The sequence below is a fragment of the Pristiophorus japonicus genome, chromosome 4 (genome assembly GCF_044704955.1).
Source record: "Pristiophorus japonicus isolate sPriJap1 chromosome 4, sPriJap1.hap1, whole genome shotgun sequence".
Lineage (NCBI taxonomy): Eukaryota > Metazoa > Chordata > Chondrichthyes > Pristiophoridae > Pristiophorus > Pristiophorus japonicus.
Genome location: NC_091980.1, coordinates 152058550 through 152073518, shown reverse-complemented (window position 1 = coordinate 152073518; position 14969 = coordinate 152058550). Strand labels below are relative to the sequence as shown.

The following is a 14969-nucleotide window of genomic DNA, read 5'->3' as shown; positions in this document are numbered from 1 at the left end:
CAGCTCATTTTATAGTCGAGCTGCTGCAGCCCTCTTAACACCTGATGGGCTCTGCTTAATCCTTCCAACTGGGTCGAGCCAACCAAAGGGGATCCTGTCCCTTTAAACTACCGATGAATTATTCATGTTGATGCTGTTTTGGGCGAGCAAGTGAGCTGAGGATCTGGTTCAAGTTGCTGCTGGAATTGCAATGTCAGCTTGTGTCAAAACTCAGCAGCAATCTGGAAAATCAGTAATTAAAGGGAAGCATCAGCTGGTGTATGGCCAGCTCACATTAGGCAGGTGTGTGCTCGCAAACAAAAGAGGTGGAGTGGCTTCAGCTTAGTAAGAGCACTTCAGCAAGGGGGAGGCAGGAAGCACAGGCCTGGGCAGGATCAGTCAGTAAACAGGCTCCAGCTGCAGTTATTGGCCAGAAGTCCACTCAGCTTGATCAATGCCATGGCAACATATGAACGTTGTGCTCAGCAATCAGCGGCAGCCTTTTGGCCAGTCCATCCCTCCCCCGACCCCCAAGAGGTGCGAGGCACTCCCACTATAAACACGTTTGAGACCATGTATTTATAATGGGACTGTGATTGCCAGCTGCTGTGGGCGCAATGTGTGCTGAGAGAAACATCGAATCATTGCCAAGCCATGCACCCATTGTCACTCGGGTGGAGGTTCACTGTACAAGGGAAGGAAACTAGCCACCTTGGTGAAGTAGTGGCAGGCCATTAGGACGTATCATGTAGGCGTATAGGACAATCTGTTTCACCAAATGCAGATAGGAGTAGATGTACACACTGCAGCCATGGTGCGCCGGTGGTGGATAGGGTGTCGATCAAACGGGCTGCTTTGTCCTGGATGGTGTTGAGCTTCTTGAGTGTTGTTGGAGCTGCAACTCATCCAGGCAAGTGGAGAGTATTCCATCACACTCCTGACTTGTGTCTTGTAGATGGTGGAAAGGCTTTAGGGTGTCAGGAGGTGCAGAATACTCGACCTCTGACCTGCTCTTGATATCACGGTATTTTTCTGGCTGGTCCAGTTAAGTTTCTGGTAAATGGTGATCCCCAGATAGTTGGTGGGGCATTCAGTGATGGGAATGCTGTTGAATATCAAGGGAAGGTGGTTGGAATCTTGCTGGATAGAGATGGGCATTGCCTGGCACTTGTATGGCACGAATGTTGGCATTTATCAGCCCAAGCCTGAACTGGCGCGTTCGTGCAAACGTGGTTTGCCTGATATATGCAACGGCTGGTAAAACGCCCGAAGAAAGTTTAGTTTTCTTTTCTCCCTGTAACGAGCCGCCAACAGCTCCCAGATTTCCAGCCTCTTCAGTTGGAGCAGATCAGATGTTGGCGAGAAGTTTTCCCATCTGTGATGGTGACTGGATATATGGATTCAAAATATTGGAATTGTCAACTTTGCAATGTTTGTTCTTCATTAAAAAAAATGGATGTGTTCTAGGTGTCTTTAGAATAAATGGACCTGTATCGATCCTCGCCTTTTTCCTGTGGGTGCTTGCTATTTTTCCACAGGGCGAAGAGGGGGGCAGGAAAAGGGATGAGATTTACTCTGCACCACCCATCAGAACTTGTTTGAATACCCTGCAGGAAAAGGAGACTTGCCTGGTGCAGATTATGGAAGCTTACTTCCCCTTTTCAGCAAACAGTAAATAATCTTGTGTGGGGAATCCTGCAGTTAACAGTATCTTCTCCTCCTTCTGTCGGGAAGGTGCTTGGGATACAGTTCCAAAGGCACTAGCAGCCCTCTGGTACATCACCCAAGTGGCCCTTCATGTGTGGGTGAACATGACCACATACCTGTGTTTTGCCGCAAGAGTCCGCAGATCGTCATTAGGGGTGGAGTCACCACCACCCACAGCTAATTGTATTCACCCTGTGCTACCATGGCTGAGATCAGCTTACTGGGTCGTGGGGCAGTCGGTCTTTAAAATAGTAATCAGCAATGGAAACTGGCGTGAGGTTTTTGAGCACTGTCCGACCATTTTGTCCCGGATACCATTGAGGTTTTTTTTTACCTTTTTCAAGACCGAATGCACTTGCAATTTTCAAGTTACACAATCATAATGGCTCCTAGCATCTGTGAAAGAGATTTCCTGTCAGTGACTCAATGTTGACTGTTCTGATGGAGAACACAGTTGCATTGCTCAGGCACAATATTTCACACCAAAACTGGGAGTGGGGTGGAATTCAACTGAGTTCATTCAAATAACAAAAAGGTCAGAGTGGAATTCTCTCAATTCCCCGCCCATCATAAAACCCAGGGCCTTTTGGTGTTCCAGTGAATCCGAGCAGTTCAAGAATTATGCAAACATTGAAAAAATGACGGACAGGTAAAGACCGTCTGGCCCATCCAGCCTGTCCTACACAATTGCGATCCCTGGTGTATCACAACATACACTCTCCACCCCAGCGTTGCGGAGTTGGAGCTGAGGGTGGATTCACTCTGGAGCATCCACGATGCTGAGAATGACGTGAGTAGCACGTGTAGCGAGTTGGTCGTACCGCAGGGAAAGGGTCCACAGCCAGAAAGGGAATGGAAGACCAACAGGAAGAGCAGTGCAAGGAAGGTAGTGCAGGAGTCCCCTGTGGTCATCCCCCTGCAAAACAGATACACTGCTTTGGGTACTGTTGAGAGGGATGACTCATCAGGGGAGGGCAGCAGCAGCCAAGTTCATGGCACCGTGGCTGGCTCTGTTGCACAGGAGGGCAGGAAAAAGAGTGGGAGAGCGATAGTGATAGGGGATTCAATTGTAAGGGGAATAGATAGGCGTTTCTACGGCCGCAACCGAGACTCCAGGATGGTATGTTGCCTCCCTGGTGCAAGGGTCAAGGATGTCTCGGAGCGGGTGCAGGACATTCTAAAAAGGGAGGGAGATCAGCCAAGTTGTCGTGGTGCACATTGGTACCAACGACATAGGTAAAAAAAAAAGGGATGAGGTCCTACGAAACGAATTTAAGGAGCTAGGAGCCAAATTAAAAAGTAGGACCTCAAAAGTAGTAATCTCGGGATTGCTACCAGTGCCACGTGATAGTCAGAGTAGGAATCGCAGGATAGCGCAGATGAATACGTGGCTTGAGCAGTGGTGCAGCAGGGAGGGATTCAAATTCCTGGGCCATTGGAACCGGTTCTGGGGGAGGTGGGACCAGTACAAACCTGGGCAGGACCGGAACCAATGTCCTAGGGGGAGTGTTTGCTAGTGCTGTTGGGGAGGAGTTAAACTAATATGGCAGGGGGATGGGAACCAATGCAGGGAGACAGAGGGAAACAAAAAGGAGGCAAAAGCAAAAGACAGAAAGGAGATGAGGAAAAGTGGAGGGCAGAGAAACCCAAGGCAAAGAACAAAAAGGGCCACTGTACAGCAAAATTTTAAAAGGACAAAGGGTGTTAAAAAAACAAGCTTGAAGGCTTTGTGTCTTAATGCAAGGAGTATCCGTAATAAGGTGGATGAATTAACTGTGCAAATAGATGTTAACAAATATGATGTGATTGGGATTACGGAGACGTGGCTCCAGGATGATCAGGCTGGGAACTCAACATCTAGGGGTATTCAACATTCAGGAAAGATAGAATAAAAGTAAAAGGAGGTGGGGTAGCATTGCTGGTTAAGGAGGAAATTAAGGCAATAGTTCGGAAGGACATTAGCTTGGATGATGTGGAATCTATATGGGTAGAGCTGCAGAACACCAAAGGGCAGAAAACGTTAGTGGGAGTTGTGTACAGACCTCCAAACAGTAGTAGTGATGTTGGGGAGGGCATCAAACATGAAATTAGGGGTGCGTGCAATAAAGGTGCAGCAGTTATAATGGGTGACTTTAATATGCACATAGATTGGGCTAACCAAACTGGAAGCAATACGGTGGAGGAGGATTTCCTGGAGTGCATAAGGGATGGTTTTTTAGACCAATATGTCGAGGAACCAACTAGGGGGGAGGCCATCTTAGACTGGGTGTTGTGTAATGAGAGAGGATTAATTAGCAATCTCGTTCTGCGAGGCCCCTTGGGGAAGAGTGACCATAATATGGTGGAATTCTGCATTAGGATGGAGAATGAAACAGTTAATTCAGAGACCATGGTCCAGAACTTAAAGAAGGGTAACTTTGAAGGTATGAGGCGTGAATTGGCTAGGATAGATTGGCGAATGATACTGAAGGGGTTGACTGTGGATGGGCAATGGCAGACATTTAGAGACCGCATGGATGAACTACAACAATTGTACATTCCTGTCTGGTGTAAAAATAAAAAAGGGAAGGTGGCTCAACCATGGCTATCAAGGGAAATCAGGGATAGTATTAAAGCCAAGGAAGTGGCATACAAATTGGCCAGAAATAGCAGCGAACCTGGGGACTGGGAGAAATTTAGAACTCAGCAGAGGAGGACAAAGGGTTTGATTAGGGCAGGGAAAATGGAGTATGAGAAGAAGCTTGCAGGGAACATTAAGATGGATTGCAAAAGTTTCTATAGATATGTAAAGAGAAAAAGGTTAGTAAAGACAAACGTAGGTCCCCTGCAGTCAGAATCAGGGGAAGTCATAACGGGGAACAAAGGAATGGCGGACCAATTGAACAAGTACTTTGGTTCCGTATTCACTAAGGAGGACACAAACAACCTTCCGGATATAAAAGGGGTCGGAGGGTCTAGTAAGGAGGAGGAACTGAGGGAAATCTTTAATAGTCGGGAAATTGTGTTGGGGAAATTGATGGGATTGAAGGCCGATAAATCCCCAGGGCCTGATGGACTGCATCCCAGAGTACTTAAGGAGGTGGCCTTGGAAATAGTGGATGCATTGACAGTCATTTTCCAACATTCCATTGACTTTGGATCAGTTCCTATGGAGTGGAGGGTAGCCAATGTAACCCCACTTTTTAAAAAAGGAGGGAGAGAGAAAACAGGGAATCAGCCTGACATCGGTAGTGGGTAAAATGATGGAATCAATTATTAAGGATGTCATAGCAGCGCATTTGGAAAGAGGTGATATGATAGGTCCAAGTCAGCATGGATTTGTGAAAGGGAAATCATGCTTGACAAATCTTCTGGAATTTTTTGAGGATGTTTCCAGTAAAGTGGACAAAGGAGAACCAGTTGATGTGGTATATTTGGACTTTCATAAGGCTTTCGACAAGGTCCCACACAATAGATTAATGTGCAAAGTTAAAGCACATGGGATTGGGGGTAGTGTGCTGACATGGATTAAGAACTGGTTGTCAGACAGGAAGCAAAGAGTAGGAGTAAATGGGGACTTTTCAGAATGGCAGGCAGTGACTAATGGGGTACCGCAGGGTTCTGTGCTGGGGCCCCAGCTGTTTACACTGTACATTAATGATTTAGACGAGGGGATTAAATGTAGTATCTCCAAATTTGCGGATGACACTAAGTTGGGTGCAGTGTGAGCTGCGTGGAGGATGCTATTCAGCTGCAGAGCGACTTGGATAGGTTAGGTGAGTGGGCAAATGCATGGCAGATGAAGTATAATGTGGATAAATGTGAGGTTATCCACTTTGATGGAAAAAACAGAGATACAGACTATTATCTGAATGGTGACAGATTAGGAAAAGGGGAGGTGCAAAGAGACCTGGGTGTCATGGTACATCAGTCATTGAAGGTTGGCATGCAGGTACAGCAGGCGGTTAAGAAAGCAAATGGCATGTTGGCCTTCATAGCGAGGAGATTTGAGTACATGGGCAGGGAGTTGTTGCTACAGTTGTACAGGGCCTTGGTGAGGCCACACCTGGAGTATTGTGTACAGTTTTGGTCTCCTAACCTGAGGAAGGATATTCTTGCTATTGAGGGAGTGCAGCGAAGGTTCACCAGACTGATTCCCGGGATGGCGGGACTGACCTATCAAGAAAGACTGGATCAACTGGGCTTGTATTCACTGGAGTTCAGAAGAATGAGAGGGGACCTCATAGAAACGTTTAAAATTCTGACGGGGTTAGACAGGTTAGATGCAGGAAGAATGTTCCCAATGTTGGGGAAGTCCAGAACCAGGGGTCACAATCTAAGGATAAGGGGTAAGCCATTTAGGACCGAGATGTGGAGGAATTTCTTCACCCAGAGAGTGGTGGACCTGCGGAATTCTCTACCACAGAAAGTAGTTGAGGCCAATTCACTAAATATATTCAAAAGGGAGTTAGATGAAGTCCTTACTACTAGGGGGATCAAGGGGTATGGTGAGAAAGCAGGAATGGGGTACTGAAGTTGCATGTTCAGCCATGAACTCATTGAATGGCGGTGCAGGCTAGAAGGGCCGAATGGCCTACTCCTGCACCTATTTTCTATGTTTCTATGTTTCTATTACTGATAAACTGATGGGCCTATAGTTACCCAGGTCAGCTTTGTCACCTTTTTAAAAATGGGGACTACTTTAGCCTCCTTCCAATCTGTAGGAACCATTCCAGAGTGCAGTGAGCTATTAAACATGCAGGCCAGGGACTCTCACAGCACATGTCCCATCTCCCGGAGGACCCTCACACAGCACATGTCCCATCTCCCGGAGGGGCTCACACAGCACATGTCCCATCTCCCGGAGGGGCTCACACAGCACATGTCCCATCTCCCGGAGGGGCTCACAGAGCACATGTCCCATCTCCCGGAGGACCCTCACACAGCACATGTCCCATCTCCCGGAGGGGCTCACACAGCATATGTCCCATCTCCCGGAGGACCCTCACACAGCACATGTCCCATCTCCCGGAGGGACTTACACAGCACATGTCCCATCTCCCGGAGGACCCTCACACAGCACATGTCCCATCTCCCGGAGGGGCTCACACAGCACATGTCCCATCTCCCGGAGGACCCTCACACAGCACATGTCCCATCTCCCGGAGGGACTTACACAGCACATGTCCCATCTCCAGGAGGGGCTCACACAGCACATGTTCCATCTCCCGGAGGGGCTCACACAGCACATGTCCCATCTCCCGGAGGGGCTCACACAGCACATGTCCCATCTCCCGGAGGACCATCCGGCCCTGCTGCTCTATCTGTTTTCAACTTCTTAATTCTTTTGAAAACAGTATGCTTATCTATGTTAATATTACTAACAAAACTAGTATTAAATTATAATATTAGAGCATCATCTTCAAGGGTGAGCAACCGGAGTTCCGAAATTCGGAATGTTCTGGAATCCGGTCACCGGGCTGATCCATGGCGGGATGGTCTGGAAAATGTTCCGAAATGCGGACCTGCCGCCCCCCTCCCGCTCAACTGCTGGACCCGCCACCCCTCCCTACCGCTCTGCTACCGGACTCGCCTCCCCCGCTCTGCTGCCGGACCACCCCCTGTTACCTGGGCCCAGGCAGTTCCAGATTTGGAACGTGGGAAAGACATTCCGAAATCCGGAACGGTTCGGTCCCGAGGTTTCTGGATTTCAGACGCTCCACTTGTACCTATTTAATATTTCCACCATACTTAGTAAGTCCTTTTGTAACCTGTTATTGAATACCCTTCAGTGACCCAATTATGTCATCCTTTCTAAGATGAAAGTGTTGTAAATTTCACAAGGAGCACAGGATGTTTAGTCCTGACTAAGAAAACAAATGGGGGATCGGAAGTGAGCCCTGTTACGGGAGTGCTCTGCCAGTTTTAAGCACCGTTGAACTATACCCGACTGAGTTACTGCAAGCCGCCTCATCAGCCGAAGAGCAGTTAACCCTTCTGAAATGTATGCACGTGTGAATATGCTCGCAGATTTGTTGAGCTTGTTGCATTGTGAGTGGCTTAGCCAGTTACGTGATGTTCACAAGACTCAATAAAACCCCAGCCAGTTGGGTCTAGGTCATCCACGATGAGGTATGCAGTTGCGAGCCTAGTGGATGAACTGGTAATGTGTAGTGTGAGTGTTAAACCTTTGTTAACAAACCAACTAGTTCTGTGTTGCTCTGAATTCTTCAGCAAAGAAGCAAATACATTACACCTTCGACTGCCAACAGCCAGCGAATTGACCATCTCCCTGTTTTGGCTGATTTCAGCTCCTGCGGGTGTGAAATAAGGGCTAACTTTAACAACTGCTGCACTATCTAGAGCTGTCTCAGTATTCTTACTAACTCCAAAAGAGCTAAAACCAATTTCCCATGTCTATCCTATTTTAATTCCAGCATTTTAATTTTGCCTCTTTTCTCTCTCAACCACAATCCACTATACTTTCCAACCATTCTCTGCTGCAAAGTTAACCGTACAACCTTTAATTTAGCATGTTATTTCCCCTCCACCCCCACTGAAAGGGGTTGTGCCGGGTGAGTGTAGCCAGTAGCAGCACCTGAAACCCAATCCTCCGAGCGAGTGAAGCTGTCCATGGTGCTTGGGATTCATTTTATAGAATGTGTACAATGGGTCTGTATAATCCAGCTGTTGCAAGCTATATTTGCTGCAGGTTTGTTAGGCCTGACTTAAATAGGTACAGGTGGAGCGTCCGAAATGCGGAAACCTCGGGACCGAGACCGTTCCGGATTTCGGAACGTCTTTCCCACATCCCGAGACCGAAAACGCCTGGGCCCAGGTAAAGGTGGGGGGTCAGTGGAGCGGGAAGAGTCGGCATTGGAGCGGGGGGTGGTCAGCGTTTAGGGGATTGGGGGTCCCGAGTTCGGCAGCATCGGCGGCCGGGAAAAACCTGCGTTGAAGACCTGCAAAAAAGGTCGGTTAAAGTTTTTATTTTGTAATTCTTTTTCAGCAGTTTAGTAGATAAGGGTTTTGTGAATGTTTTATGAATTGTTTTTGGGTTTTTTTTAAATTTTTGGGGGTGTTTTTCCCCCTTCCCAGGCCCATCGGGTATCAGTTTAAAAAAAAATGTCTGGATTCCGGACGACCCCGCCACGGATCGGTTCATTGTCGGGATTCTGGAACATTCCGAATTTCGGAACTGCGGATTTCGGCCGCTCACCAAGTGCAGCTGAGGGTCAGGCAGTGTAGTTGCACAATCCATTCTCCAATGGTTGCTGTTATTGATTACTACTTTTGCACATGCCCAACTCTCAGTTAGATCATTCTGCTACACCTTCTATTCTGTAAGGTTAGGTTCCAGTCCAGCTCTTTGCTTCTCCAGGGTAATGTCCAGCTGTGACTCTCCTTTGCCCCCACCCCTATCATGTGCAGTTGCATGCCCATGCCCCCGCCCCCAGTTTACGTACTATATCTGTCTGTCTCTTCTCTATCTTCGCCAGCACAGGCATCTCCGTACAATTGTTCATAGTTGTGGATTGTCCTTTCTCTTTACTGATCGCCATTCCCATTGCTGTTCCAGGAGTACATGGTTTTTCGACAGCACACTTACATGAGACTGGATGGATCCTCAAAAATCTCCGAGAGACGGGACATGGTGGCCGATTTCCAGAGCAGGTATGTCATTGACACTCCACAACACACAGTCCATCTGCAAGAGTCGCACATGGTTCACAAGAATATTCAATTATTCCTTATTTGTGTAACCTTCATATAGGGCCATGATCGTCCTTTGATGTTCTATACAGGGCACTGTACCAGGGCATGCCCTCTGTTTTTAATCCATCTTCAACATCAGACCTTGCTATGGCCCAAGCCAGCAAAGGATCAGGTTGCTGTTGTATTTTGTTCTGGACAGTTTTTGTCCTCTGCTGTAAGTTTGTTTGAACGGTTCCAGGTTAATCAACACCATCAATAAGACCAGTCCTCATTGGCCTACCCTCCGTGCAGACCAATCCTCAATCAGACCAATCATCTTCAACCATATGCAGCCAGAACTCCATTTATCACCAGGGTTTATCATGGATCAGTCCCAAAGCATGCTGGACTCTTTCATCGGTTTGAAGCCCTGGCCATAAGCAGGATCACTGGAAGATCGGGGGCCAGTTATTATCATGGAATAGGTGCCAATTATGCCGATTCCATCCTGGCCTAGTTAAAATCTTTTAGTTGTGTTCTGCAACTTTCCCCATCCCGCCATTCCCAGCTCCAACCCCCCCCTACTCCCAAGAAGCAGTGGGGTAAATTCAAGACTGGCTATATGAACTGAGGGGGGTTGGGGGGGGGGGGTGGGTGGGGAGTAGAGTGCCATGAACCGGCAAGAAAGGGAACATCTCTGCCATTTTCTACACTTGGGCATGAGTTCACCTCTCCCCTGAAATTTTGAAGCTTGCACATGATCTAGAAAATGCAGACTCCAGCTCTGACCCCAAATCCTCGAGCCCCCAAACCCCACCCTGGGGAGAGAGTGCACAGGAATGAATAATGAGTGAGAGTGGTCACAATGATGGGGAAATGTTGAGGTGTGGTGGGCTGGAAGTGTGCATCATCGTGAGGGGACAGCATGTTGAAGGACAGAGACAGCCTTAGTGTAAACATTTTACGTGAAGAGCTCCACTAGATTTCTTGAACCTCAGTGGTGGTTATTAATCTGATCCAGTGCACAGAATGCATGGGCCTGAGCCGAATGCTGTGCTTGAGCTTATGTTCCCAGTCGTGTTGTGTTGTTTCAGCTGTCTGAAAGAAATCCAGCAGCAGGTTTTGGTCGGGCTCAGAGTGGATCCTCGGCCATGACTTTGCTTGGTGATCGAGCTGGCTTGGCTGACGGCTGCTCTCTTGTAGCCCATGAACATTGGGAGTTGTGTAATCTGGGCCTGCTCTCAGGGAGATGATTACAAAGAGGAGAAGGATTCGATTTAACTGTGCAACGTGCCAGTGTCATGAACAAGAACAACTTCCATTTATAAGGAGCCTTTAACGTAGTAAAACATCTCCAGGGGCTTTACAGGAGCGTAATCAAACAGAATTTGACACTGAGACAAAAGGAGATATTAGGACAGCTGACCAAACGCTTGGTCAAAGAGCTAGGGACGTCTTAATGAGGAGCGGCAGAGAGGATTAAGGAGGAAGGTCCGACGTTGAGGACCGAGGCAGTTGAAAGCATAGCTGCCAATGAGAGTGATTAAAATAGTTGGGGGCAGGGGGGGGGCGCAGTTATTGCCCTTTGCCCCATTTCAGGCAGATAATTGAATTATTTGAATTATTACCAGGAGGTGGGGGGCAAGAGCAGGGAAATTGGGCTCTTTTAATCAAAAAGACGGAGCGTGGCGGAAACCTGTTAACCCTGGCCCGAGGGCAATTGCGGATAGGTCACGCCTGCACCCGGGCAGAAAGGCCTTTCCACCGCAATTTCGGCCCCTTGATGTGCAAGAGGCCAGAATTGGAGGAGCGCAGAGATCTGAGGGCTATAGGACAGGAGAAGGTTAGAGAGATGGGGAGGGGACGTGGCCATGGAGAGATTTGAAAACTGGTATGAGAATTTTAAAATTGAGGCGCTAACCAGACCGAGAGCCAATGTAGCACAGAGGCGATGGTCGCACTGATAAAGAAGCTTTTCCTAATGTATTTCTTTAGGTTCACTTTCCACTAACTTCCTCTGATCCTACTTTTGTTCAGATTTTTAAATAATGTTCTGGGTTTATCTTATATATGCTTTCTGGATTTTGTCGAGAGCTCCATTGGTCACTGTCCTGCGGATTAAGTTGGTGCCCGGCACCATGAGGGCCGAGTCCAGCATGTGTCCATTCCTTCAGTGAGGGAAGTGACAGAATTCTGGTGTACAGTTCCGATAGATGAAGGTTGAGGTCTTAGTGGTTGGGACTGTGAGCATGACGGCAACGTGAACATTGTGCAACGGGAGAATATGCATTGTTGTCCCACTGAGTATGGAGAGTATTCAGTGAGTGATAGGACTGTGCAGGCTGTGTGGCACACAGTTGGGTGGTGATAGCCAAGTCGTGAGTTAAACACTTTCCATGTGTAGTCTTGGGTCCTGTCAGATTTTGATGTCACCATCTGTTCAAGAGTCCAATGGATGTTCGGCATTCCAACTAAACACTCAAGCAGTCTGAAGTGGACAGCCAGTCATTCTGATAATGATTGGCTCAGTATCTTTGATGTACTGTTACCACCTATTAGAAGTGCATGAGGAAATATCGCGAACTGGGCTAATTTTATGTTTTAATACCAACAAGTCCATGCTGCCATTTATGCTCCACATGAACCTCCTTCCTCGATGCTTAATTTCACCGTATTGCCATATCCTTCGATTGTGTTCTCGCTCATGTACTTACCGATCTTCCCCTTAAAGGCATCCATGTTATTTGGCTCAACCACTCCATGTCCACTCCACGAGCTCCACATTCTCACCACCGATGTTCTCTGTAAGCTGCGCCACCGTGCAGCGTTCCAAGGCACCCGCACGGCCGCTTGCTGGCTTCTCAGTCCAAAAGCTGCGCGTGCTCGGTATTTTACATGGTGTTATTTTGAAGGGGCATGCAGGGAGAAATAAAATTAGAGGGAACATTGCTCACCACAGAACCTAGAGTTGTGCTGCTGGGTGTTTCTCATAGCTGAAGTCAGCATAGTATGAAGGTCTCATACATACAGACTTGCACTTCACTGGAATGCTAGTGACAGCACCAATCATTTTTACAGTGCATAATGAAGCCAGTTGAGGACAGGACATCATTATTGCTCCATCTTCTAGTCTCCAAAAAACGTGAAAGAGAAATTTGAATCCTAACACCTCACATCTAGCAGATAGGTCTCACCAGACCCCAGCTTCTTGGAACAGTTGTTTAAACGATCACCAACATTCCCTCTAAGCTGTGCAGCCAGCGCTCTGCCGGCCCCGTGCAGCCCGTGAGTGGCTTTTTCAATATTAAGTTTTGCCCTTGCGCGTAACTGAATGGACCACGCAGCCCCTTAAAGGGGCCACACGCACAACAAAAATTCGGGGAAACATTGATGGTCACATGATGGTCACCCTTTCAGTATTTCACCTACAGCTTATTTTTCTTCCTTCCTGCAGAACAGATATCTTTGTCTTCCTTCTCAGCACCAGAGCTGGTGGCCTTGGTATCAACTTGACAGCTGCTGATACGGTGAGAGAGTGGAGTATTTTTAGTACTTTTTCCCTGGTGTAAAAGAGTGAATGTTGAAATTTGCTGAGAAACGATTTCAGACTGTCTATACTACACCTGATTTTGGTTCCAAGCATTGAATAGAAACATTTTTTCAATAGCCGGTACTTCCTCTTGTGATGGGGTACCTGGGTGGCTACCCTGTAATTTCACTCCCTCCCATCTTGCTCCATACCGACACAAACTACATTCTTGAATATTCCATTAATATTGGGCAAACTCAACACAGTTTCCATAATACAAAATTGTTCCTAAATTGTCACTAAATTGATGTTCTCAATCAGTGAGGCTACAGGATGCTGGGGTGTGAAACAGAAAATGATCATATAGGGCATTCTTCTGAGCTTTGGGCTCAGGCACATTGTTGGGACAGTGTAGAGGGAGCTTTACTCTGTTTCTGACCCGTGCCATAACTGCCCTGGGAGTGTGTGATGGGACAGTGTAGAGGGAGCTTTACTCTGTAGCTAACCTGTCCTGGGCATGTTTGATGGCACAGTGTAGAGGGAGCTTTACTCTGTATCTAACGTGAACTGTACCTGCCCTGCGAAACATAGATACAGCGCAGAAGGAGGCCATTTCGGCCCATCATGTCCAGACCGGCCAACAAAGAGCCGCACGGCCCTTGATCAGCAGCCCTAAAGGTTACATATAAACCTATGAACAATGACGGAACGGCAAAGAGCACCCAGCCTCACACAACTGCGACACCCTTTATACTGAAAACATCTACACTCCACCCCAACCGGAGCCATGTGATCTCCTGGGAGAGGCAAAAACCAGATAAAAACCCAGGCCAATTTAGGGAGAAAAAAATCTGGGAACATTCCTCTCCGACCCATCCAGGCGATCGAAACTAGTCTAGGAGATCACCCTATTCTCTGCAGTACTTAGCATTATATCTGCGCCGTCCAACAAAAGGTCATCCAGTCTAATCTCACTTACCAGCTCTAGGTCCGTAACCCTATAGGTGACAGTACTTCAAGTGCCCATCTAACCATCTCTTAAAAGTGGTGAGGGTTTCTGCATCCACCACTCTTCCAGGCAGCGAGTTCCAGATCCCCACAGCCCTCTGTGTAAAGAAGCCCCCCCCTCAAATCCCCTCTAAACCTTCCACCAACCACCTTAAAACTATGCCCCCACTCCCACTCCCCCATAATAGATCCATCCACCAATGGCAATAGACCCTTACTATCCACTATGTCCAGGCCCCTCAATATTTTGTACATCTCAATGAGGTCTCCTCTCAACCTCTTCTGTTCCAATGAGAACAAACCCAGCCTATCCAATCTGTCCTCATACCTAAGATTCTCCATTCCAGGCAGCATCCTAATAAATCTCCTCTGCGCCCTCTCTAGTGCAATCACGTCCTTCCTATAATACGGTGACCGGAACTGCATGCAGTACTCCAACTGTGGCCTAACCAAAGTATGATACAATTTAAGCATAACCTCCCTGTTCTTATATTCTATGCCCTGGCCAATAAAGGCAAGCATTCTGTATGCCTTCTTAACCACCTTATCCACCTGGCCTACCAAAGTGCATCACCTCACACTTCTCTGAATTAAATTCCATTTGCCACTGCTCTGCCCACCTGACCAGTAGATTGATATCCTCCTGCAGCCCATGACTTTCCTCTTCATTATCAACCACACAACCAATTTTAGCGTCCTCTGCAAACTTCTTAATCATACTCCCTATATTCAAATCTAAATCGTTGATATATACCACAAAAAGGGACCCAATACTGAGCCCTGTGGAACCCTACTGGAAACATCCTTCCAGTCACAAAAACATCCAGCAATCATTACCCTTTTTTCCTACCTCTAAGCCAATTTTGGATCCAATTAGCCATTTTGCCCTGGATCCCATGGGCTTTAACCTTCATGTCCAGTCTACCATGCGGGACCTTATCAAAAGCCTTTCTTAAAGTCCATATATACGACATCGTATCCACTACCCTCATCGGTTACCCCCCTCTTGGTTACCATCTCAAAAAATTCAATGTTAGTTAAACACGATCTTCCCTTAACAAATCCATGCTGA

The 14969-nt window shown here is 47.4% G+C and overlaps 1 protein-coding gene across 1 annotated transcript in view; it reads left to right on the top strand.

Moving 5' to 3' along the window:
• The window catches only part of ino80 (INO80 complex ATPase subunit), a 165546-nt gene that overhangs the window by 129443 nt on the left and 21134 nt on the right, over window positions 1-14969 (top strand). Inside the window, exons 14-15 of the mRNA XM_070877851.1 lie at window positions 9245-9339; window positions 12815-12887. Of these exons, the coding sequence (XP_070733952.1) occupies window positions 9245-9339; window positions 12815-12887 (168 nt within the window). The remainder of the gene's footprint in view (window positions 1-9244; window positions 9340-12814; window positions 12888-14969) is intronic.